The 24,880-nt window shown below is 45.4% G+C and overlaps 1 protein-coding gene and 1 pseudogene across 2 annotated transcripts in view; both read right to left on the bottom strand.

Annotated features, from left to right (window-relative positions):
• Positions 1–3,225: 3,225 nt before the first annotated feature.
• Positions 3,226–24,880, bottom strand: part of NIBAN1 (niban apoptosis regulator 1) — a 123,991-nt gene continuing 102,336 nt past the window's right edge. For both annotated transcript variants that reach the window (XM_059675586.1, XM_059675585.1), the window contains 6 exons: positions 22,848–23,035; positions 19,397–19,558; positions 17,204–17,314; positions 14,765–14,872; positions 10,074–10,185; positions 3,226–6,392 (listed from right to left, as the gene is read on the bottom strand). In XM_059675586.1, the coding sequence (XP_059531569.1) occupies positions 5,302–6,392; positions 10,074–10,185; positions 14,765–14,872; positions 17,204–17,314; positions 19,397–19,558; positions 22,848–23,035 (1,772 nt within the window). In that variant the 3' untranslated portion in view covers positions 3,226–5,301. The remainder of the gene's footprint in view (positions 6,393–10,073; positions 10,186–14,764; positions 14,873–17,203; positions 17,315–19,396; positions 19,559–22,847; positions 23,036–24,880) is intronic.
• Positions 19,006–19,150, bottom strand: LOC132221451 (small nucleolar RNA SNORA48; annotated as a pseudogene).

Here is a 24,880-nt window from a genome sequence, read left to right as displayed (position 1 = left end):
CTCAGTGGATAGAGCGTCGGCCTGTGGACTGAAAGGTCCCAGGTTCGATTCCGGTCAAGGGCACGTACCTGGGTTGTGGGCACATCCCCAGTAGGGGATGTGCAGGAGGCAGCTGATTGATGTTTCTCTCTCATCAATGTTTCTAGCTCTCTATCTCTCTCCCTTCCTCTCTGTAAAAAATCAATAAAATATATTTAAAAAAAAAAAAAAGATCTAGAACAGTTCACCCCCCAAATTCCCTTACATGCCACTCCACAATCAGTCTCCCCAACTTACTGACCTCCAGCTGCAGGCAACTGATGATCTATTTTTATCTCTAAATTTGTCCTTTCCCAGAATGTCATGTAAAAGGAAGCATATAGTAGGCATCCTTTTTTTTGGTCTAGCCTTTTCCATTCTAATTATTTTGAGACTCATCCATGTTACCCTATATGTCAGCAGAGCATTCCTTTTTATTGTTAAGTAGTAATCTATCATATGGACGTACCACAGGACATATGGGTTGTTTTCTAGTTCTTGACAATTATTAACATGGCAACTACAGACACTGGCATACAGGTTTAGTTGTCTCCTCTCAAGACCTCCATCAGTCCCATCCCAGCCATACCACGTAAACATATAATCTAAGAAAAACTACGCTGAAGTAGTTTCAAATCAACCCACTCACCTCCAGTTCCAATCTGATTATTGGCCCTAAACAGAAGTTGTGGGGGAGCTGCTCTGGGAATGGTTCCTGCCCACCGGATGCTTGGTGTGGAAGGAGGAGAGAAGTGGTGAAGTTTATGCCACACTGAGTGTTCCATCTCCCCTGGACTTGATTTCTCCAGTGTTCCTTCCTCTCTTGTCTGAAGCTGTTGGTGTAGATAGAATTAAAGCTGAGATTATAGACAAGGTTCATGCCAGGCAAGGAAGTAAATACCTTTTTGCGCTCTCCCTCGCCACGTTCACCCTGCAAATTTGAGGTGTAGCGATCACACCTGCCATGTTCACCTCTGTTTGTCCAGCACCCACTAGAGTGCCTGCATACGATAGAAACACAATCATTATATTTAGGGTGAAGTGGATTCATGGATGAATGAGCAACTGTCAACATTAGTGAGTAAACATTGTGTTGCTTATAAGCATAGAAAGAATGAATGTTTCACTCAGGGTTACCCGCTGAAAATAAATTGGTTTGAACAGCAGTTCAATTACGTCAAGAGTAATTGCCCATTGCTGTACTTAGACATAATCTAATTCCTAGAGAAATAAGCATATGCAGTTTCAAAGCGTAATTACATCTGACATTACTAGTAAGTGATTTCCCTGTGGATTTCTTCCTGATGACAGAAAATTAAAAGTTCCGTAATACAGTGACTGTGACTCACCTTCCGTCTCTGAGGGCTGTTCCTCCCAGCTCAAGTCATGGCATTTGCTAAAAAAGATGAAACCAGCCCAAATCCAAATAAATACGACATCCGGACCCTTCTCCAAGGATGAACATTTTATTGGAATATTGGCACTTGGCAGAGTAAATACATGGTTACAAAGTGTTTTATGTTTATTTGCTTTATATAGTGACCAAAAACAAAATAAAATAATCAGTCCACAGTGTCGATTTTTTCCTTGAAGTTGCATGCTTTAGAAGGCAAATCCCAACCCTGTTTGTTTATGGGAAAGAGAAGGCACAGGCAGCCACTTTTTCTACCTAGTGAAATGGTATTATTGTTTTAGTCAGTGATGTCCTTCTCTTCCCTGTCATTTAGCACTTATATAATAAAAGCAAAGTATGAAAATTGTCCCCTCGACCAGGAGTTGTCCAGAGGCAGGGCTGGCCAGGGGAAGGGAGGGAGGCCCCGGTCAGCAGCCGGCAGCCAGCAGCCAGTAGGGCCCCTACCAGTGCATGAATTTTGTGCACTGGGCCTCTAGTAAAGAAATAAAGTCACCTGTCTGGGAGAATTGTGACCCCTTAGAAATCACTGGCTGCAACCTGCAGGTTACAAAAGCAGGCTTGGGAATCTTCTTAATCAAATGTAGAAGATCAAGCCTCCTGACCTGCAGTTTTTCTCACTCAGCCTCTTTATAAAGCTTTTGGACAAATTGGAATCTTATCCTTGTGGTTCCCCAAATATTTTTTTTAAATATATTTTATTGATTTCTTACAGAGAGGAAGGGAGAGGGATAGAGAGTTAGAAACATTGATGAGAGAGAAATATCGATCAGCTGCCTCCTGCACACTCCCTACTGGGTATGTGCCTGCAACCAAGGTACATGCCCTTGACCGAAATCGAACCTGGGACCCTTGAATCCGCAGGCTGACACTCTATCCATTGAGCCAACGCGGTTAGGGCTCAATTTTTTTTTTTTTTTTAAGAGAATTTACTTTCCATAATGCAAGGCACTACTGTCTCAGCTCCAAGCTGCAAAGGAGGAAATGATGAGCTAATTTTTTCTAAGAAAAATATTATTTCTTTGTGAAAGGTCAATAGTAACGTAACGAGTTTAAAGTTACAGAATTTTTGCCAAACACTGTGTCTTGAGGTTTGATGCCTTTCTAACAGATTTGCCCATGGGAGAGACTCCCAATGCAGCCTGCAGAGAGAGGCTCGCCTGCTGCTCAGAGAAATCACAGTCACCTCGCTCCAACCCGGAAACCGCTGGAGCAATACAAAGACATCCGTATCGAAAGCAACAAACGCGCGGTCATCTGAAGTTATCCCATCCAACATGTGAAGATGAATAAGGAATACTTCAAATGCACTCTAGTTTCCTATTCCATCTAAAAACGGAACGGTCATCCTGCATAGCTCAGTGAGTTTGTCTTTTGTGACACGTGCACAGAAAAATCCTTTGATGGTGTTCTCGAGTGCATCCTCCCACTCAGTGCCCCGTCCCCTGGGGCCCACAGAACGGGTGAGGGAGGGCACTGATGCTCATCCTTCCAATGCAGTGACATGGACCCTCCTCTAGGGTTGGAAAAATGACTCCTCTTTCCAAGGGTTCAAGAAGCCCCGATGAGAGAAAAGGGAGGAAGCCGGGAAGCCCCTGTGTGGTGGTGGCCTGGGCTGGGACCTCCTCCCTCGCCACAGTTCTCCTGGAGAGAAGGCGGTCCCTGGCAAGGCTGGGCGCTGCTCCTTTGGCTCCTTGCTTGCTGGCCAGGGCATCTGACCAGATGGCCATCTGCCCTTTGGACTTGATTTAAGGGGAGACTCCCCAAGGGCAGAAAGCCCAATTTAAGAAAAAAAAAAAAAGTCTCCCTGGCTGACAGCAAGCGCCAAAAAGCCCCAGCACAGCGGAGCGGTGGGTGTCGGGTGCTCACATGTCCTGAGCAGCTTGCCACAGGCCAGTTCCTGGCTAGGCACTAAGGATATTCATGTGACTTGAGGAGGCAGGGAGCCAGGAGTCCAGACTGCGTGTTTCTATTCTAGCAGGAAGCGCATAGGATGACTAAACCCTAGTTTCTGTCCTTGAAGAGAAGAGCCCCTAAAAGAGACAGCTTCCATAGTCCATGCTAAATGCAAGGACAAGAGCGAGTGCTGGGTGTTACAGGGCCCAGGGACCTTCTGTATCTGTAAGGAGATCCTTTCTAGCCGTGAGGGTCTCTAAGCACTCAAAGAACGTTGTCATAGGAGACGATGTTGATACTGATTCTCTTTCATCCTTAAAGACCTAGAAATTCAAGAAATTCTTCCTGAGGAGGTGGAGAGGGAGATATTGGAATTCCTGCTTAAATGGTTGAACTCTGGGGCAAATCCTCTAGAGAACTGATATAAACTTACAAGATGATGGTGATCAAAACGAGCTCTTGGGGCAGTATGTTGGGATCTGATATTGAAATCTGTGGAAGGAAGTATGAAGATGTGGTACTGGGACTGAAGCTTTTAGGAAATAAACTGGTATTTTCTGAAGGACAATAGGACACTCCTTTATTCGATCTTTTGGAGGTCCAGTCCACCTTGTACGTTAACAGTTGTAGGTCACAATGGATTTAGAAGATGTCTGTGTCTATTTCCGCTAACAGTGTAAGTTCTGGGAGAAAAGAAGAGATCTGTTTAACCACCAATCTCCAGCACCTGGGACATAATGACCCCAACTTGCTAAACGACTGAACAAATGATTTCTACTTTTGGTAACATCTTTGGAACCTGATGGTATATATATATATATACCTTGGCTTCTCTCTCTCTCTCTCCCTTGTCTCTCTCCCTTGTCTCTTTCTCTCCCTTTTTTCCCATCTTTCTTTCTTATTCATTTTTTTTCATGCACTCACTTTATTTCCTTCTGGGAGTGAAGCAGGACTGTTTTAATGGAAAGACAGGAAGCTTTCATGCCAACACAGAAAACATATCATTTGAAAATAGGTGTTTTCTTAGAGTGAATTCCCTTGGGCCTTTTAATGTATACTGAACAAGGCATCTTATCTTTCCTTCTTCTCTCTCTCTCTCTCTCTCTCTCTCTCTCTCTCTCTCTCTCTCTCTCTCTCTTTGGTATGATGCCTAACACACAGCATGTGGCATAGAGTATCTGTTTCAATAACATGTGTTTAATTGGAAGACTTTATGCCCAATAATTTAGCTAAGCTCTTTCTCTGCACAATTTACAGCTAATTTGGAATGCTTAAACATGACAGGGAAATTTTCCTCTGAATTTCCTCAAGAGGTGATTAATGAATAAGAATTAACAAATCAATTGACAAGACATTGAGAGCAGATTTAGTACCAGGCCCAGACAGTTGCACAGACCACCGCCTTCCTCTGTTCCTGCCCAGCCTCCCCGAGCTCTCAGGCCCTGTGGGGCTGCCCACAGCGGTGGTGCCTGTGCCCTCCACCTACCCTTTCCTGCAGCCTGACCGTGGGCAAAGGCCGAGTCCTTAAGAGACAGAGGAGTCCATATAGTGTAGTGGGATTTACAGCATAGATCTGCATTCTTACAAAGAATGGAAAAGCCTTAAAGTGCATTAGAAGACACTGCAGAGTGTATTGAAAACCATGCTCCTACTGTGTTCTCTGTCCTCAATGCGACCCCCACTCCCTCCCCCGGACACCCTCAGCTGTCTCTCACCCCACACCCCCCATTACCTTTGTAATTCCTATGAAAACGCTAAAGCAGGAATTCATGGCAGAACAGCTCAGTTCCACAAGGGTTTGCCTCAGTGCTCGTGCCCTGTGTGCATCCCCTCTGATTTCATTCTACAGATTAAGGAAGTAGGTAATACTTTTTTTTTCACTTTTTTGTAACAATCCCATGCACCCCCTAAGTGTACCCATAATTAACCCATTGGCTGCGTTTGTTCATAGAGATACTTTTGCCAAATTGTCCCTTTCACTCCTCCGAGGGCTGCTCTGGGGGACCCTCCCTCGCATCCTCTTCCTGTGGACCTAGGAGGTCAGTGTTTGGAGCATTCTCCACCACCCACTGACACTCGTAGACACGGGGACCCTTCGCCTCCTCTGCGTCCACGCCGGCAGCAGCCTGGGCTGGGCCACTTTTCCCTCCCACCGCGTCTTCCACAGAGACCTGGCTCTCCCTGGGGCCCAGGGGGTCAGAGTTTAAAATGCAGCCTCCCTGTGGCACGGCCTTACCTCCTTCATGGGCGTCCCTCCCGGCGGGCTCCCCAGCCTCCGCCTGCTCCTCTGTGGGGCCTGGGCCGCTGGGGCCCTGGCTGAGCCCCCCGCAGGCTGGCTGAGCCTCTGAACATCCCCCTGACTCCACCCCACTGGCCCCGGCCTCGGCCTTGACCTCAGCAGCTGGAGAACAGGCCTCCCTCTCCCCGACTCCACCTTCTTCACTGTCGTCCTGACTGGAGGCAGCTGCCTGAGTGGCCTCCGTGTGGACTTGGGTCGTTTCCTCTTCTTTGTCAATTTCTTGGGGAACAAGGGTCTCCGGGTGTGTATCTTTTTCAGTCTCGAGGGTGGCAGACACCATGGGTACCTCGACGGTCACCGTCAACAAACTTCTGAGCTCCTTCAAGGAGCATGAGGCAGAGAGGGACTGTGGCTCCTGGTGGGTGGCGGCTTCCCTGTCCGCAGGAGTCCCTGCACTCTCCAGCTCTGATGAGCGGGTGCCCCGGGCTCCTGCTGTGTCCTCTGCAGCCACGGGGCTCACGACAGGATCACCGGTGCCTGAACGAACCCCCTGCGCGTCCCCACCTGGGGAAGAAAGGCTTTCTCCTTGGGCCCCCGGACTAGGGACCCCAGGCTGCTGCTTTCCCTCTGGTTCCGGGAACACGTCGTTACTGGGGGTCTCACCATCGGCCACTCCGAGCAGAATGGCCGAGGCTCTCCGGGCGGGGCTGGCCTGGTTGGACCCCACGGGGGTCTTCAGGTCGGTCAAGCTGGACACGCTCTCACTGGGCAAGGCCATGTTGTCTTCAAACAGGTTGTGTTTCTTCAGGATCGCTGCTTCCTTTATCACTGAGACACCAGAACACAAAACACGACGTTAACGCCCTGCCCCGGCCAAACGGCTTTTCTTGATTTTTTTTTACCCAGAAGCCAGACACCCCTCTCAGCTTTTCTGGCTGCCCAGATTTCTCAAGTTCAAATCCCAGCTCACATCCCCGCTCTTCCAGGTAGCCCTCCCTGATGAGCGCAGCCTCATTCCAAACTCTGGACCTCCGTGGTGTTCGTTCCTTCACATATTTCATTTACTCAAAGAGCAAACACTGGACACAGACTAGGGGACAGGCTCTGGGATGCAAAGATGAATAAAACGCGGCCTTGGCTAGCAAGGGGCTCACAATCCGTAATGCTATCACCTGGATCGCTCATGAGGCCCCCGTCACATTTTATTAGCTCTTAGCTGTGCGGTTCCAGTCTATCCATGGTGACCGAAATGCCTCCAGGACATTAAGGAGCATGACGTACATTTCTCTACTTTTTCCCATAGGCCAGCCCTGAATGTGAACCTGTTCAGTACAGGCTCTCAGTACTGAACATGTAGAGAGAGCCCTGTTGGCCTGTTGCCTCCAAAATGGATTTGGCTACCTTCGCCCTAGCATCTTTGCTGTAGATGTCTTTGCCACAAGCATTAATATGTGTGTGTGTGTATGTGTGTGTGTGTATATATATATATATATATGTATACATATATATATAAACATATATATATAAATATAAATATATATATAATTGATTTCAGAGAGGAAGGGAGAGGGAGAGATAGAAACATCAATGATAAGAGAGAATCACTGCTTGGCTGCCTCATGCATACCCCCCACTGGAGATCGACCCCACAACCCAGCATGTGCCCTGACTGGGAATCGAACCGTGACCTCCTGGTTCATAGGTCTACACTCAACCACTGAGCCACCGCAGCCGGATGCCACAGCATTTTTTATGAAAACATTTTTGATGCATAACTAAATGGCTGTAAGGCAATTTTGCTGTTAAAAAAAAAAAGTTAAAAAACTGGGTGACAGTTTGGGTTTTTGTGGTGCTGTGTGTGTGTGTGTGTGTGTGTGTGTTTTTGTCAGTTTGGTTTCATTTCTCCATTGACAAAAAAGTGGAGAAAATAAATAGTGGTGGTCTTAAAATAGTTAGCATTTTTTCCGGGTGGTGATGATTTTTGCCCCAAGAGGTAGTTGGTTGCTTATCTTGAAACACTGAATTGGGAAGAGAAGGAGAGGCCCCAAGGGCCTCTGAGGGCTCAGAGTTGAGCCCGCATTTCCCGTAGAACAAGGACAAGACCTTATGTACAATCTACAAAACAATATCAGCTGTTTGCGCAGTATTGCCTTGAATCCATGCACATTTGTAACAAATTCAAATATTTTGTATTTTGCAATGAAGTCTTTCTAATTTGGTTATTCAGTTTTAATATACCTCTTTTATTTGTCATAATTTTATCTTTTTTAAAAAATATATTTTATTGATTTTTCACAGAGAGGAAGGGAGAGGGATAGAGAGTTAGAAACATCGATGAGAGAGAAACATCGATCAGCTGCCTCCTGCACATCTCCTACTGGGAATGTGCCCACAACCAAGTACATGCCCTTGACCAGAATCAAACCCGGGATCTTCTACACGATGGAATACTATGCTGCTGTAAAAAGGAAGGAACTCTTACCATTTGCAACGGCATGGATGGAACTGGAGAGCATTATGCTAAGTGAAATAAGCCAGTCAATAAAGGAAAAATACCACATGATCTCACTCATTCATGGACAATAGAGACCATTATAAACTTTTGAACAATAATAGATACAGAGGCAGAGCTGCCTCAAACAGATTGTCAAACTGCAGCGGGAAGGCCGGGGAGGGTTGGGGGGCAGGAGGTAGGGGGGTAAGAGATCAACTAAAGGACTTGTATGCATGCATATAAGCATAACCAATGGACATAAGACACTGGGGGATAGGGGAGGCTAGGGGACTGTCTAGGGCGGGGGGATAAAATGGATACATATGTAATACCCTTTGTAATACTTTAAGCAATAAAAAACAAAAAAACAAAAAAAACCCGGGATCTTTCAGTCCACAGAGCCAAACCGGTTAGGGCATAATAATTTTATCTTTTTTTTTTTTTTTTTACGATAAAATTGCCTACGGCCAATTAGTTATAGGGCAAAAAATAAAATAAAATAAAAAATGGTTGCAGCAAAGATGCTAGGGCAAAACCAACCATGCATTCCAAAATGAGGCTGTCTGCACACCCAGCTCAGCCTTAGAGGCCTCCAAGGAGGAAGAACAATGATGACGACAGCAGCTGGCAGTTTTGACACTAGTCCTTTGCTTATGGCTGTGCAGGCTGTGCTATGCCCAACAGTATCACCTCCAAGCGGGTGCTGCTGACATGAGAGACAGGATAGGTCTGCACAGTCAGCATAATAACTTCCCAGCAGCTAGCAGGAGCGTGTCCTGCTCTCATAAAATCAGCGTATCATGGCACTATTTGGACAGAGAGCAGTCAAGCTCTTTTTCCTTCCTTTTTGTACATAAGGACTTATTTTATTGTGGTTGTTACCATTTTCCTCCCTAGATCAGACAAATTATTTCTTTTTCATCATTTAAATTTTATTTTTCAGTTATAGCTTACATTCAGTATTATTTTGTATTCGTTTTAGGTATACAGCATAGCACTTAGACATAAGCCTATATTTCACTGTGGACCCCCCCCCCCAATATTTCCAGCACCCACCTGGCCCCATATATAGTTATTACAATATTATTGACTATATTTCCTATGCTGTACTTCACATTCCTGTGACTATTTTGTAATTACCAATTTGTTGGGTTTTTTTAAATTGAATTTATTGGGGGTAACATTGGTTAATAAAATTATATAGGTTTCAGGGGAAGGTAGCCTTTTTCTAACTCACCCCAAGGTGCCCTAGTGGGCTGGCAGTGGCCTTGACTGTGCCCTTCCCAGTGAGTCCTTCCCTTTACATTCCTATCTCATTCGACCCCCTGTGAGGGGCTACTGTGACCCGGGGCCTGTGCTTGGCCAGTGTTCTTTGTGGAGGGGTTTTGCGATGCTTAACATCCTCCCCATGGAGATCAGATGTGTTTCGGGCCTACAGTTTTATGGATGACCCTCCGTATCTCCATCAAAGTTTTCCTAGCCACACTCCTGTGCCGAGCAAGGCCTGCCTCCACAGTGGGTGCTGGGGTCCTGGCAAGCCTCCCAGTGTGCTGTGCCATCACCCTGTGTCCTTTTCTGTCCCACTGAGAGGAGGTGAGGAATGTGCTGGGAGAGTAGCTGCTCCTGGGATCACCTCCTCCTGCTCTGGGTGGGGTTCTGAGCCTGTGACTAAGAAGAGCCCTTTTTCCTCTGCTCTGTCTGGAACAGATAGAAGAAGACAGCTGTTCATAAGTTTAATCTCTCCCAACCTCGGTTTTCTAATCTGAAAACAGAGTTTAAAATGTGCATCTCACAGAGTTCTTATTTGTAATGAAAGAGAATGAATATCTAATGGGCTGGTATAGTGTTTGCTTGCTCAGTCAGGGTTAGTGTCCCTTCTCTGTCTCCCAGCAACATCGATTTCCCCTTCCCTTTTCATACCTGTTGAGCAAGCCCAGCTGGCCATACTGGGCCTCATTTCTGGGGGGCTACCCTCTCTCCAGAGTTCCCTCTAGCACCAGGTGAACCTCCCTCACCTTTCAGGGTTTCATCAAGGAGCATCTGGTGTAAAATCTCCTCATACACGTTCTCAACATGGATCATGTTGGTGTGATCAGCGAAGATGAACTGCTCGTATTTCTGAAGTTCCTGGAGAGCAAGAGACCGAGGGCAAGGCATGAGATGCAGATATGAAAAGGATGAGTCCCACCCTGGCTGGTGTTGCTCAGTGTTTAGATCGTCGGCCTACACACTAAAGTGTTTTGGGTTTGATTCCCAGTCAAGGGCACGTACCTGGGTTACAAGTTCATTCCCAGGCCCTGGTCAGGGTGCAGGAGGCAACCAATCAGTGTGTCTCTTTCATATCCATGTCTCTCTCTCCCCACTCCCTCCATTCCATTCTAAGAATCAATGGAAAAAATATCTTAGCGTGAGGATTAACAAAACAAAAAAAGAAAGAATGAGTCCCACTCCTGACCCCCTGTGGCACCACTCCTTATGCTGGGTACACACAGAGGGTAGACCCAGAGATTTGATCATCTCAAGGGGTGTCACTGAGTCTGGGGCCCTCCTTTTTTTTCATAACCAAAGTATTTTCTTCTTCCTCTTTAAAAAAATATACCAACAGTACTTTCCAAGGTATATGCCACACACAATACAATGCAAACATTTTAAAAGTACAGCTCAGTCCTACCCGGTTTGGCTCAATGGATAGAGCATCAGCCTGCAGACTGAAGGGTCCTGGGTTCGATTCTGATCAAGCCCAGGTTGTGGACTCGATCCCAAGTAGGGGGCGTGCAGGAGGCAGCCAATCAATGATTCTCTCTCATCATTGATGTTTCTATCTTTCTCTCCCTCTCCCTTACTCTCTGAAATAAAAAAAAAAAATGTAGAGCTCAATGATTTTAAACACATAAATAAACCCATGAAACCAGAAGCCAAATCAAGACAGAGGAAAGATCATCATCATTGATGTTTCTATCTTTCTCTCCCTCTCCCTTACTCTCTGAAATCAATAAAAACTATTTTTTAAAAAATGTACAGCTCAATGATTTTAAACACATAAATAAACCCATGAAACCAGAAGCCAAATCAAGACAGAGGAGATCACTCCCTTGCCCTTTCCTAGTCTAATCCTCCAGAGATAAGCACTGATCTGATGTCTATCATAAGAGCTCAGTCCTTCTTGTTCTCGAACTTTATGTGAGTGGAATTGTCCATTCCTTTGGGCTTGTTTCTGAGATTCTTTCATGTTGCCACGTGTATCCGTAGCTTGTTCCCTTTTATTGATAGGACATTCATCATATGAATAAACTAAAATTGCTTATCCATACTACTGTCGATGGATACTGAGATTTTTCTCCCGTTTTTTTGACTGTGAGGACTATAAATGCTATGAACCTTCTCGTGCATGATTTTTGTAGATTTAAGGACCTAGTCATCTTGGAAGTGAGACTGCTGGGTCCTGGAGTAGATGTGTGTTTAACTTCATTAGAATGGGGCCCCTTTTCAAGTCGTTGGGATCTCAAGTCAAGGGCTCCTCTTTCCCTCCCTGGCCTGACACTCACCTATTCCCATAAGACAACCCAGGCAGGATGCAAAGTCCTTGAACCCTTCTGCTTCCCAAGGGTCTCCAAATGGCCTGCCTGTTACCAGCTTGAGGACGGAGCAGGGATCAAAGAGCAGCAATTGCATCCCAGTGATTAACTCAGGTCCTTGCACCCAATGGTGCTGGAAAAGGGCTCCCGACATGTGGCTTGGAGAGCCGGGGACTTAGAATGGGATTTGACCTCTTTTGCCTGAAGGGGCAGGATTTACAGCAGACAGTCAGGAGTCACCACATTCAGACAACTCTCGGTGCTAGGACTTGGGGATCTGGAGTAACCCAGGACCAGCTCATAGCGGATTCTCATGGGGTCCCTTTATATGTACCCGAGAGGAAAGACAAGGGATTGAGAGACAGGAGCTTCCATGACTCTGAGAGGGTCTGAGAGACACACAGACAAGGATGGATAGTAGAAGCACTACCCAGGAGCCCGGACGCTGCCCTGGACCGGCTGTGGGATGCTGGGCAAGCATCGTCACCGCTCTGCACCCCTCTCTTCCTCTGAGAAATGAGGGGTCTGGGCTCATGTCTGCCGCACCCTTTCATGTCCCCACATGGTCTCCCACTCCTCGTTCCCCTGTTATTACTCATCCCTCGGGACTGGACAAAAGCAGGACTCTGCAGCCCTCCTTGACCCCACAAGCGAAGTAGGGCAACCTCTTTGGAACTCAGCCATGAGGAACTCTTTCTATGAGGCTACTGCTGTGCCCATCACACGGCATACCATGTGCCTGCCTCCTGCCTCTAGGCTGTGAACCCCAACAAGCAGGGGCGCAGGCCTGGCCCAGCGCCCAGATCATATCTGATACATATTTAACATATGTTTGCTTTAAAATTTCAGCCAGCTACATAATGCTATGGAAAGGAATAATTTCTAGGGACATTTATACTGTCATGACAATCTGCCATGACGTGTCCAGCTTTACAAAACAGGGACTCGATCTTCCATATTAAATAGATTGAACAGTGACATATGTTTAATTCCCTGGATCAATTAAATTGAATCCCTGCAGGGGGACTTGGGGAACCATAACTTTTTTAAAGTTTCCCAGGACATCCCAACATGTGTCTTGATTTTAGTACCACAGATCTGGGAAGCTTCGACTTTAAGAGCCAAAGGAAATAAGATAAAGAATTCTTCTCTGAAGCTGTACCCCGTGATGTATCTGTTCTGCAAATCCAGATTTTTAAAACTCTCTTGACACCGATACCGTATCCTTCATTACGGAAAACCTTGGGTGACAGGTCCTTTGGAAACCAGTCTCTCTTGATTGAAAAATCACAAGAGCCTGTTACAAATTGGGTACCACTGGGCTGGCGTTTGGAAAGAGGGGGGCAGGTGGAAGGGAGGCTTGCCTTGCCCTTCACCTTTCACCTTTTCTGGAGGCTCTGAGGCCCCCAGACCGTCTTTGGGATTAGAAAAGGAAAACACGCTCAGCAGGAAGTCTGTGTGCAGACGCGTCCACGGGCGGGCTCAGTCACCCTGCGGCGGCTGCACTTTCCACCCCCGTGGGCCACGGGACAGCCATACAGACAGATTCTTTACCCCTCAGTGCATCCCTTTCTATGAAAGAAATACACCCCACAAAGAAATGCCAGGAACTAGATATGCTGATGACACTTGGAAGAAAAACAGCATGTAGAGAATATAAAAATGACTGAAGAAACTGCTTCAGTCAAATAACTCATGGGAAGGAGTCTAATGCTCCAATGCGTGGAGACTCTCTACGCTGCCAAAAGGCCCTTTTTAAATTCGAAACGCTCTTTGTCATTTGCTCCAAGAGGCAGCAGGCCTTGAAAATGTCCAGGCTCGTAGATCATTTCTGAAACGGCCAAGTAGTGATAGCAGTATTTGCCTTTTTCCCAGAGTATCACATGTTACCAGGGAGTGTGAGCTGGGGGCAGACTCTGCTGGTGACCAGCTCTGTGATTTGGGGCCCTCTTCTTAACCCTCAGGTCTCCTCATCGCTACAACCAGCGTATAAATGGCACCTCCTCCTAGGGCTGTCCTGAGAATCACTGAGCTAATCCATGCAAAGGGCTTAACACGGTGCCTTGCACGTGGTAAGCACTCATCAAATGTTAATTGCCTCATGCTAGTCTTCTCAATATCTTTTAAAATGTATTTTTATTTTTTAAAAAATATGTTTTCATTGATTTCAGAGAGGAAGGGAGAGTGATAGAAACATCAATGATGGGAGAGAATCATCAACCGACTGCCTCCTTCATGCTCCTCACTGGAGATTGAGCCTATAAACCTGGGCATGTGCCCTGACAGGGAATAGAATCTATGAGTCCTCTGGCTCATAGGTTGATGCTCAACCACTGAGCCATACTGGCCGGGCAAGTCTTCTCAATCTTAAGATGACTACCACAATATATTGCTAGCTCCATTTTTTTACAAGAGGAAATCTCAGCCAAGAGAGAGAAAAAGTGATTTGCCCAAGGCCTGAGAGCCAGGACTTGAACCCAGGACTTGCCCCAGCCTCCAGAGTCCGCTCATCCATTTCTCTGCTCTGCCGACTAAGTCACACTTCACAATCATGGCTGTCTCGGGTTGCCTGGGGCTCCTAACAGCTTTAAATGATTTGTTTCATGGATTTCACTAAACAAATGTTACTGGATTCAACAGAGCAAATATCCTCCTGTAATCAATCATGTTACTTCAGATCTTTTCCTGGAGGTAGTGGCCAAGTTTCAGAGGACACGTTGGACCTAGGAGTCATTCTATAATGAGGGACATCTGGTATTCTCAGGTGTTCTACGGCAGCCCTTAGTTTGGCTCAAACTCAGATCATTACCCTTCGAGATTTTTGTCTGGTCCAGGGCTCGGCAAATCCTGCCGGCTGCTGGGTTTTGTAGATAAAGTTATGCTGAAACACAGATGTGCCCATTTGTCTACGTAGAGTCTGTGGCTGCTTTGGAGAAGAGCTGGGTAATTTCAACAGAAATCGTATGGCCCATGAAGCCCAAAATATTTACTATTGGACCATTGACAGAAAAAGTTTGCCAACCCCTCCTACCATTTGCAAGCACATCGTGGCCAAAATAAGTAAATAAATAAGCCGTGCTTGAACTTCACCGGCCATAGGAGCAGGCTCTGCGGAGGAACCCAGCCCTTACTGGTTTGCAGGTGGACGCCAGGGCCTTCTGCACGGTGGGAAGTGTGATTTGAACGAGTGCCTCTTGAAATATCCTCTTCCGGATGGTGCTGCTGTCATAATCATATTGCTGTCGATACACAGAGAGAAACATATGCTCAACAGCAACACTGCAATCTGTTAACTTTCCCTTCAGCAAAAACCTCAGCCACCCACTTCATCGCCTTCTCCCCTCCCCCGAATTTCTAAGGACCCCTGTGGCATTTCCAAGGTCTCAGAGAACTTTTCACGCAATTCTCTCACACTCCAGGTGGAGGTCATGACCCATCTTACCCTCCCCTCTTACAGATTTGGAAACTGAGGCAAGATCAAAACAGCAACTCCTGCCTTATAAAGAAGTTGGGGAGAGAACCAGGGGGGTGAATTTATGCTTTGTCACCGCTATCCTGGGTGGGTCCTTGGGAGTGATGGTCATCTACTTCTTTCATTCTACATCCTAAAAGTAGGATTTGTGGGTTGTAGTGGTTTCCACAAGGGAAGAGAGAGCCTAGCTCATAGCTACATCAACACCGTGGCATGTTAACCAAAGAAGTTTAGTATCTAGAACAAGAAAGGTGATGATTCACTTTGTAAGCAAGGATCATCCAAACCGAGAGGCCAGAGTTTGGTTTTAGATGTCACTTTAAGGGACTAATAGACAAACTGGAGCACAGTCACAGGCATGTGAGCAGAATGGTCAGGCTAAAGAAGGAATGGTGAAGGACAGGGGTCCTCAAACTTTTTAAACAGGGGGCCAGTTCACTGTCCCTCAGACGTTGGAGGGCCGGACTATAGTTTAAAAAAAAAACTATGAACAAATTCCTATGCACACTGCACATATCTTATTTTGAAGTAAAAAAACAAAACGGGAACAAATACAATATTTGTATTTGCATGTGGCCCGCGGGCCGTAGTTTGAGGATCCCTGGTGAAGGAGATGAAGACATTTATACCGGAGGTAGTGACTTGAGGCTAAATTACAGTTCTATTCAAACAAGGAAAGGCTGCCAGGTGGAAGAAGGAACTTAACAAAGAGGGTAGAGCTAAATGGATGGCCGCTGAGAACTTTGGCTTTATATCAGGAAGCATGTTCTTGCCCTTAAGCGTGTCCAGAGAAGAAAGGGACTGTTTGGAGAGGTATAAAGTGTCCTGATACTGGAGGTGATACTGACATTGATATCTTTTCTTCCTCAACTTCAAGTTCATTATTATTTGTGTTCCCGTGATAAATATTGCTTTTAATTTCAATAATTTGGTTGCCAGAGTCTCCTACTGCCTGTGACACCTCAACATCAGGTCTGAAATTCAGGGACCCCTCCCAGGCTCTGAGGAACTTCGATCTGCTGCTCCAAGCACTGTTTAGGGCAACAATTTCAACTTTTTTCATCTCGTGGCACACATAAACGAATTACTAAAATTCTGTGGCACGCCAAAAAAGATATTTTTGCTGATCTGAAAATAGATATAACTGATTAATTCACGCTGGATGGCTATTGTTGTGTTGGTTGTTGTCATTTTTTTATTTGACAATTTAAAGGAAAAGAGGTCAGTGCCCCTGATTAAATAGTCAGGTATTGCATGTTTGAAAAATTCTTGTGGCTCACCTGTTGAAAATCACTGGTGTAGGGCAAGGAGGAAGTAAAAAATTAATGCGTTAGTTTTAAGGGTAATTTAAGCTCTAGGGTCACCATTGACTAGCCTGGTGAGCTTAAGTAAGTCACGTTAGCTCTTAGAGAGTCAGTTTCCTCATCTCTCCAATGGGAACACATTCTAATTATCTCACAAGTTCTAGTGAAGATCAAATGAAACATAATAGGTTTAAACAAGCTTTAAAAATACAGCACATATATGTAAACTATTATTACAACTATTTTGACACATACTTAAACATTAAACACATTAAAAATGGAACAATTTAATGTGCCAACCTCTCTCTCTCTCTCTCTCTCTCTCTCTCTCTCTCTGGCAGGTATCTTTTTCTTGGAGTATATTTCCTTTGCCATGAGGTGCCGATTTTTCTAAAATATGCTGCCTAATTTAAATGGAAACTATTTGAAGAAATAGGCGGTGCCTTGCCTATATTTATATTCCATGCAATACCCATCACAATGGTTTGCTTATAGTGGACAGCCAATAAATATCAAATCCAATTGCTTTCAAAGTAAACTAGGACATGTCTCTCCAGCTGATGGGCAATGGTGAGGACCTGTGATCTCAGAAATAGCCACTAGATGGCGGGAGAGGCATGAAAGTCATGCTGGGGGAACAGCTGGTACCTAATAGTCCCTGGAACCCCAGGAAGGAAAGATGCGAAAGATGAGAAAGAAAAGGGGGCGCGTAAAAGAACTTGGTATTTTCCAGTTAAAGAGAACCAGGGGCCACAGTCTTGCTTTACGCTTCCCACATGAAAAAGGGGTTTTACCTTTAGGACTCGGAGCTTCACCTTCTCAATGGCGATGGCTGTTTTAGAGGCCTCTCCTTGGAGATGCGGGGAAAGCAGTTGTTCAAAAGTGAACACTGCGTTCTCCATGAGCTAGACACCAAGGCAACACAGAAACAGCACGGTCAGAGGCGGGGGCACCACCACAGGTCCGCCCAAGTCAGCTGGAGAGAAGGGAGGGGGTGACTACCTCTTATTTTATAGATTTCCCAGGGGTGAGTCCTCACCCCACCATCTGAACTGTGAAGTAAATAGGCACATGGCCACAGTGGGATCAGTAAGAGACCGGGACACACACACACACACACACACACACACACACACACACACACACTTGCGTGTATCTATATACATGTATGCATCCTTTCTTCTCATCTCTTTCTACCCTGAACTGGAAACCCCAAGACGATGTAGGATTGAAATTACTTCCATCTCCGGTGGTCACCCCCTTCTTCTAATCTCTGATACCTGCAGCCAGGGCTTACCAAGATGAGGTGGGAGTCACCTCCAATTATTTTTGGCTCCTTTAACTCTACACATGCACGTTCAGGTGGATGTAAGCTACCCAGCATCTCTCTCTCCACCTCCCATCCATCTCCTCACACCTCCGCCAGGATGGGAAGGGAGGCAGGGTGAGGGCTTGGGGCAGACAGTGGCTGGCACGGTTATGGGTTAGGAAACAGAAGCAGCTCAGATTTCGTATTCTCTGCCCTCGTGTCCCTGTAAGCTCCACCGGGTTCAGTATTATCACAGGGACTCTATCAAACGATCGCCCAATTTTGTTCCTTGTCCATTTTTAATCTCTCACAAGTCAGAGGTTAGGTAATAAGATGTGTCACTTAATCCTGCCTATATTTTTAAGGAAAAAATAATAAAAAGCTCCTTTCTTTTCCAAGCCTATAATTCCCATGGCATTCAACACATATCTTTCTCAGCGCATTCTCAACATGGGAGTGAATTTATCTAAGACTCTGCCTCCCTATCAGTTCCCTAAAGTGGGATCTGGCACAGTGTTCCACCCCATAAGCTGCCCTGGAAAATCTGGAAAACAGAATTGTGCTCTTACGGCTTCAATGAGCACACCCTCTCTTCATTGATGAATCACAATACTATGAAAGAGTCTGTGCTATCCATTCCTGTTCCTCGTAGGGAAACAAGGAGCCTATCAAATAAACACAAGACATCCAAAAAGGAAGCTATGAGTGACTGATTGGTTCTAGGTTAGGGGATTAATTGAAGCCAGTGGATTTCAATCCTGGACACATATTAGAAGCAGTGGAAATGAGTAGGGGAAATCTTTAAAAATTATTAAAATATAGCCCTGGCCAGTTTGGCTCAGTTGGTTGGGTGTCATCCCATGCACCAAAAGGTTGCCGGTTCAATTCCCTGTCAGGGCACATGCCCAGGCTGCAGGCTCCAGCCTCAGTAGGGGACATGCTGGAGGCAGCCGATCCATGTTTCTCTCTCACATTGATGTTTCTCTCTCTCTCTCCTTCTCTAAAAATCAATAAAAATATATGTTTAAAATTATTAAATTATTTTTAACATTATTTTTAAATATTGAATTTTTAAAAATTATTGAATTATAATTATAGATAGATATACTTTTAATAACTAGAAAATTATATATATATATATATATATATATATATATATATATATATATATATATTCAGACTCACTGGAGGTGGGGCCTACGCATCAGTATTTCTCAAAAGCTCCCCAGGTGATTCTAATGTGCAGCCACAGTTAGGAACACTGATTTGACAAACCAAGTAATTTTTTTATGTGCCTCAGGCATGAAACAGCTCTGGCCACCGACACAGGCATCAAGCTAGGATGAACTAAGGACTGTACGTCTGCTTTGCCCCTGATTGATATAAGAGCAACACCACCAATCAGGTGTCTCCTTGCCCATTGCCAGGGGGTTGATAAACCAAGTAATTATTCATTAATGCCACTTTATTTCCCTGGATGTTTCTACTCCATGGTGTTCTACTCTATGATGTTTCTACTCTATGACATGGAGGGAAGATGAAGCCAGCTAGAAGCACAGATACGATGACAAAGGCAATGGCCGTGCTTCCTGGCTGCAAGCACGCCAGTCCCATCTGCCTGAGCTTGCTTCCCTGCTGGCTCCGTCCTCATCCCCAGGAGGCCCCTGCAGGCACCCACCTCTTGCATGTAGTTCTGGGTCCGCTGCACCACCAGATCCACGTGGGGGAATCTGAAGCGGCTCTTGAGATCCTGCAAGCGCTCCTGGAGCAGGTTGACTTTGATATAACAAGGCTCCATCTTCACGGAATCCAGTGGGAGATTCATAAGACGGTCCAGATGCTGCGATTGGGTGAGGGGAAAAAATTAAACCATTCAGACTTAGGAACAATATTACACAATCCTACATAACAAAAGCCTAATATGCTAAGTGTCTGACTGTTCGTTCAACCACTTGACCAGTCGCTATGAAGTGCACTGACCACCAGAGGGCAGATGCTCTGACCGGTAGGTTAGCTTGCTGCTGGGATCGGACTGATTGGGACTAGGTGAGAGGGGCCAGACACACCCTGGAACCCTCCCATGATTCCTCCCCGGCCCCTATGTTACACTGGTGGGGTCCCTCTACCTGGTCTGCACCCTCTCGCAATCCGAGACCCCTTGGGGGATGTCGGGGCCTCTAGTATTCTATAAATTCCAAACAATCAAATGTATGTCTTTAGAGTGAACCACTTCTCAGATCACTACATTTGTGACATCTTCAATTGTCTTCCTTCAGTGGGTTCCTGGGGCAGCTCTGTTGCTAGGAAGAGGCCGGGAGAAGAACCAACTGGCCGATGGGAGTGCCAGGGATGCACTCAGAGCTCCAATCTTCTTACGCTCTTGATGGACTGGCTCCCAGCTCCCACTTCCAGAATTCCAGAGCTAGGCAAGTAGGTCCTTTTGCACGTGGAATTGTTACTGGGCTCATAAGCCCCCATAGCCTTCTTTAATGACAGGCAATCCCAGAGAGGTCAGAGTGCCCCCCAAAATCCTGGATGTAAAGCCACAGTCCCCACAGTTTTCTGGGGCTCTGTCAGTGCATAGGGGACTTCCCTCTGCTGTCGGTTCTCCATGGTGCTAGTGGATAGGGAGTGGGTGGTAGGAAGAGGCCTGGCCTGGGAGAGGTATCCAGTTGTAAAAACTGGGGTTCCTCCTCCTCCTCTAGTTTGCACAAATGATGACTTGGCCAATGAGGCTTCCAGCAAGAGGATGACAACAGACCCCATCTCCTAGAGACCCCCAGGGTTATCAACACACTCAGACACGATGGCTGTTGTTGCCAACAGAATGCATTTTAAGTCCCAAGCTTATTTAAAATTAATTTTTAAAGTTGAATATTGGAGACCTAGAATAAACAAGGCAGGTAGAAAGATGCTGAAAATGGACACCTAAAGAGATCTGGGGAGTACAGGAGTGAGTGTGAATTATATACAATATGCTATCTCACTTTCAGGTCACAGAAAAGAGGAGAAATCTCGACTTTGAGATTTCTCTAAGCAGAAATTTAAAGACGGCCCAGCTCTGGCCTGATGGCTCGGCTGGTTGGAGTGTTATCCCTTGCACCAAAGGGTTATGGGTTCGGCGTGCACGTTGGAGGCAACCGATTGATGTTTCTCCCTCACATCGATTTCTCTTTCTCTCTTTAAAATCAATAAAAACATATCCTCAGGTGAGAAATAAATAAATAAATACATACATACATACATAAATAAATAAAACCCATTCTCTTGGTGTTTGCAATGGGAAAATATTACTCCCTTTCAGAAGGGAGTTACAGAGAGCTCCACTAACCTGGAATTAATTATCAAAACCACGCTGTAGAACTTGCCCCTCGTCACACACTATGCAATGTGACTATTTTTAAGACATGTCGACTAGGCAGACAAGAAAGGATTCATGGGTCATCGCTTTGCTCCGAGCAGATTGGCCAAAGTTTAAACAAGTGATAACACTTGTCTCCGATGGGAATATGAGGAAGAAAGTCCTCTGCCACACACAATGGGCGGCGATGTAAATTTGAAATCCTTTTTGGGGAACGCAAATGGCAGCATCTTACCATGAGGAATGAACCTACCTTTCGACCCAGAAATCCTGTCCTAGGAATCTATCCCATAGAAAGGAAAGCATCAACATGTAAGAATATTTTAATAAGGTTATTTATCATAGCTTCGTTCCATGCCAGCAACATCTGGATGGTTGAATAAATCATACATGACATATTATGCAGCCATTATAATGAACGACTTGGAGCTACAACAGTTAACTTGGAAATAGTTTCATGAGGCATTTTTGAATAAGAATACTGATAAGCAGTCTATACAACATAATCCCATGTTTCTAAGACCAAGCAATCACAACAAGTAGCCCATGAATGTGTGTGCTTTATATGCTATAGAAGCGTGGGAAAATCCCAGAATGGCACAGGCTGAGGTGTTGACACTAGATACTTGAGGGAAGGTGGGAGGTGTGGGGGAGGATGGAAAAGTAAAGGCCAGTTTAAAAAGAAGGCTGCGATAAGAAACCTCAGAATATGTACAAAATGATCTTGTTTATCTACAATGACGTGTATGTATGCACAGAGACACAAGAAAGGAAAAGGAAGAGACGTATCTGATCTTATCCACTGACTTGCACGGATGTCCATCATGTGTCAAGTGTAAAACCAAGTTGGCAAGTCATGTCTGTCAGTGACTGTCACCCTTTAGGGTGCACCGGGGCCTCTGGAGGCCTCCTAGAACTCACTGCCCAGAGTTTCTGGCTCGGCAGATCTTTGGTGAAGGCCTGAGAATTTGCCTATTAACAGCCCGGTGCTGCTGCTGCTGCTGATGTAGGGACCACGCTCTGAGAAACGCTGGTTTATGTCATGAATCTATATTTTTAGCAGCAAACAAATCAACAAACAACATTTATATAAATGAGACTGTCTGCATATGAATTTGTATGAACAAGGGAAAAGTATGTGTAAACACATTCTGAGCTACTTGTATTAGTTAATTCAGGGAGTTGGGGAGAGGAAGTGGTATAGGAGCTGGGGGTGGGCTAGGCTTGGGTGGGTTTGGGTGATTCATTATTATTTTTGCAACTAGAAACCATCAAGAAAGGAAATCAGGTGGATGGATGGATGAATGGGTTGTTGGATGAATGGAAGACAGACTAGATGAATGGCTGGAAGGGCGGATGAATGAAGGAAGGAAGAAAAGACTAGATCAGCGGTTCTCAACCTGTGGGTCGCGACCCCTTTGGAGGTCGAACGATCCTTTCACGGGGGTCGCCTAAGACCATCGGAATACACATATATAATTACATAGTGTTTTTGTGATTAACCACTATGCTTTAATTATGTTCAATGTGTAACAATGAAAATACATCCTGCATATCAGATATTTACATGACGATTCATAACAGGAGCAACATTACAGTTACGAAGTAGCAACAAAAATAATTTTATGGTTGGAGGTCACCACACCATGAGGAACTGTATTAAAGGGCCGCGGCATTAGGAAGGTTGAGAACCACTGGACTAGAGGAAGGCAGATAAACCCCAGGGAAGAGGCAGCCCCACTCCGAACTCCTTGGCTTGCCATCCTACCTCCTTCAGCTGGGCATTGTCTTTGCTGGTCTGAAAGTTCTGGCTAAGTTCATCCACTTCTTTTTCAAAGAGTGAGCGCACTTCGCTGAATCCTGAGCTCACCGGTCCCATGAGCTCCTCCAGAATGGACGCCAGGAATGGCTGCACGCTCTCTGCACAGCTTTTCTCCGCGGGCTGGGCCACCATCGCTGCGGTAGGAAATAGTCAGGAAACCGTGGCTTAGGGCGAAAGTGGATTCAAAGGCACTCGACCCAGGCCAGGGCTGGAAGTTGCCCCATAGGGCCATTGGACCGCCAAGGCAAGCTCAAAGGGCAAGACAGACCAGCACAGCGAGGCCTGGGCCGCATGCACCAGGATAGAAAACCATTAGGTGGTTTGAAAATGGAAACAGACAGAATGTCTCCCCTCCCCCAAGCTTTCCTCTGCCCTGGGATGAAATGCATTTTTCTGCTTGGTCCCTATAAGCATGCAGTGTCTAATACAAAAAAAAAAAAAAAAGAAAATGCCAGACATCGTCAATCATTGTCATTATATACAGGGATGGGCAAAAGTAGGTGTACCGTTGTTCATATGGAAAAATACATAATACAAGAGTAAATAATAATACAGAAACAAACTGTTTCTCATACTCACAACTGTACACCCACTTTTGACCACCCCTGTAGACATAGTTTCCTTCTAAAATCAAAATTTATTAAGGTTTTTTAAAAATTGAGGTATGACATATAACATTATATTAGTTTCAGGTGTACAACATAATGATTATTTGTGTACAACAATTTATATTTTTAATTAATTTCTCTAAGAGTCAATCAATATAATATAATTCAATTCCCCTCTTGCCTTCTCCAGAGACTTTTAAAAACTCAAGTACAGTCATTTCTTGGGCAAATGGAAACAAATTCCTTTAAGTTTGTCCCCCCCACATCCCATTCCCACCCCCAATTTTTTAAAAAGCATTATTTTTTTGTTCTGATAATCAAGTACAACATGTGCAGTGACAAAAATGTAGAGAGCACAGAAAATCCAAGAGGGATGGGAAACCCAGCCGGTGTGGTTCAGTGGTTGAACGTCGGCCTATGAACCAGGAGGTCACAGTTGATTCCCCGTCAGGGCACATGCCCGGGTTGTGGGCTCGATCCCCAGTGAGGGGTGTGCAGGAGGCAACAGATTAGTGATTCTCTCTCATTATTGATGTTTCTATCTCTCTCTCCCTCTTCCTCTCTGAAATCAATAAAAATATACTTAAAAATAGAAAGAAAGAAAGGAAAGAAAGAAAGATGGAAAAAATATAACCATGCTCTCACTTCCCAGAGGCAAATGCTGCCCTTTGATTTAGACGAGGAAGAGCATAGTAACGATTCCGCTTTAGGAAGTCTGGCTGGGCCATGAAGATCTGTATTATTATTATTTGTTGTTGTTGCTAAGAGCTAAGGCAGTGATCGGCAAACTGCGGCTCATGAGCCACATGCGGCTCTTTGGCCTTTGAGTGTGGCTCTTCCACAAAATACCATGTGCGGTCGCGCACGTACAGTGTGATTGAAACTTCGTGGCCCATGCGCAGAAGTCGGTATTTTGTGGAAGAGCCACACTCAAGGGGCCAAAGAGCTGCATGTGGCTCGCGAGCCGCAGTTTGCCAACCGGGGGCTAAGGTAATTCTCATGTTTGGCCATGTTTGGAAACAGCGATCCCGTGCAGGAAACCTGGGCTGGAAGAGGCCTGAACTCGCTCCATGGACTGGAACGCTAGCTCTGAGGAGTTAGGTAAGTCACATGGCCTTGTCATTGCATCACGGAACTGAAGAGGGAAGTACACACTCATCTGAATGGCCAATCCTCCATTTTACATATGGAAAAATAGAGGTCTGAATATATGAGATGGCTTGACCAAGGTCACGTCCTAATATGCAGAAACAGAACTTCAAGTCTATTTCTTATTGGCACATAACTTGCTTACAGGTTATGTGCCAATAATGGTCACATTCTTATTTCAATTCTCAGAACTAGTTCACAGAAGTATGGAGGGTCATACTG

This window comes from Myotis daubentonii, chromosome 18 (assembly GCF_963259705.1).
Source record: "Myotis daubentonii chromosome 18, mMyoDau2.1, whole genome shotgun sequence".
Lineage (NCBI taxonomy): Eukaryota > Metazoa > Chordata > Mammalia > Chiroptera > Vespertilionidae > Myotis > Myotis daubentonii.
The sequence above is the reverse complement of the archived record's forward strand: the minus strand, read 5'-3'. Positions and strand labels throughout refer to the sequence as shown.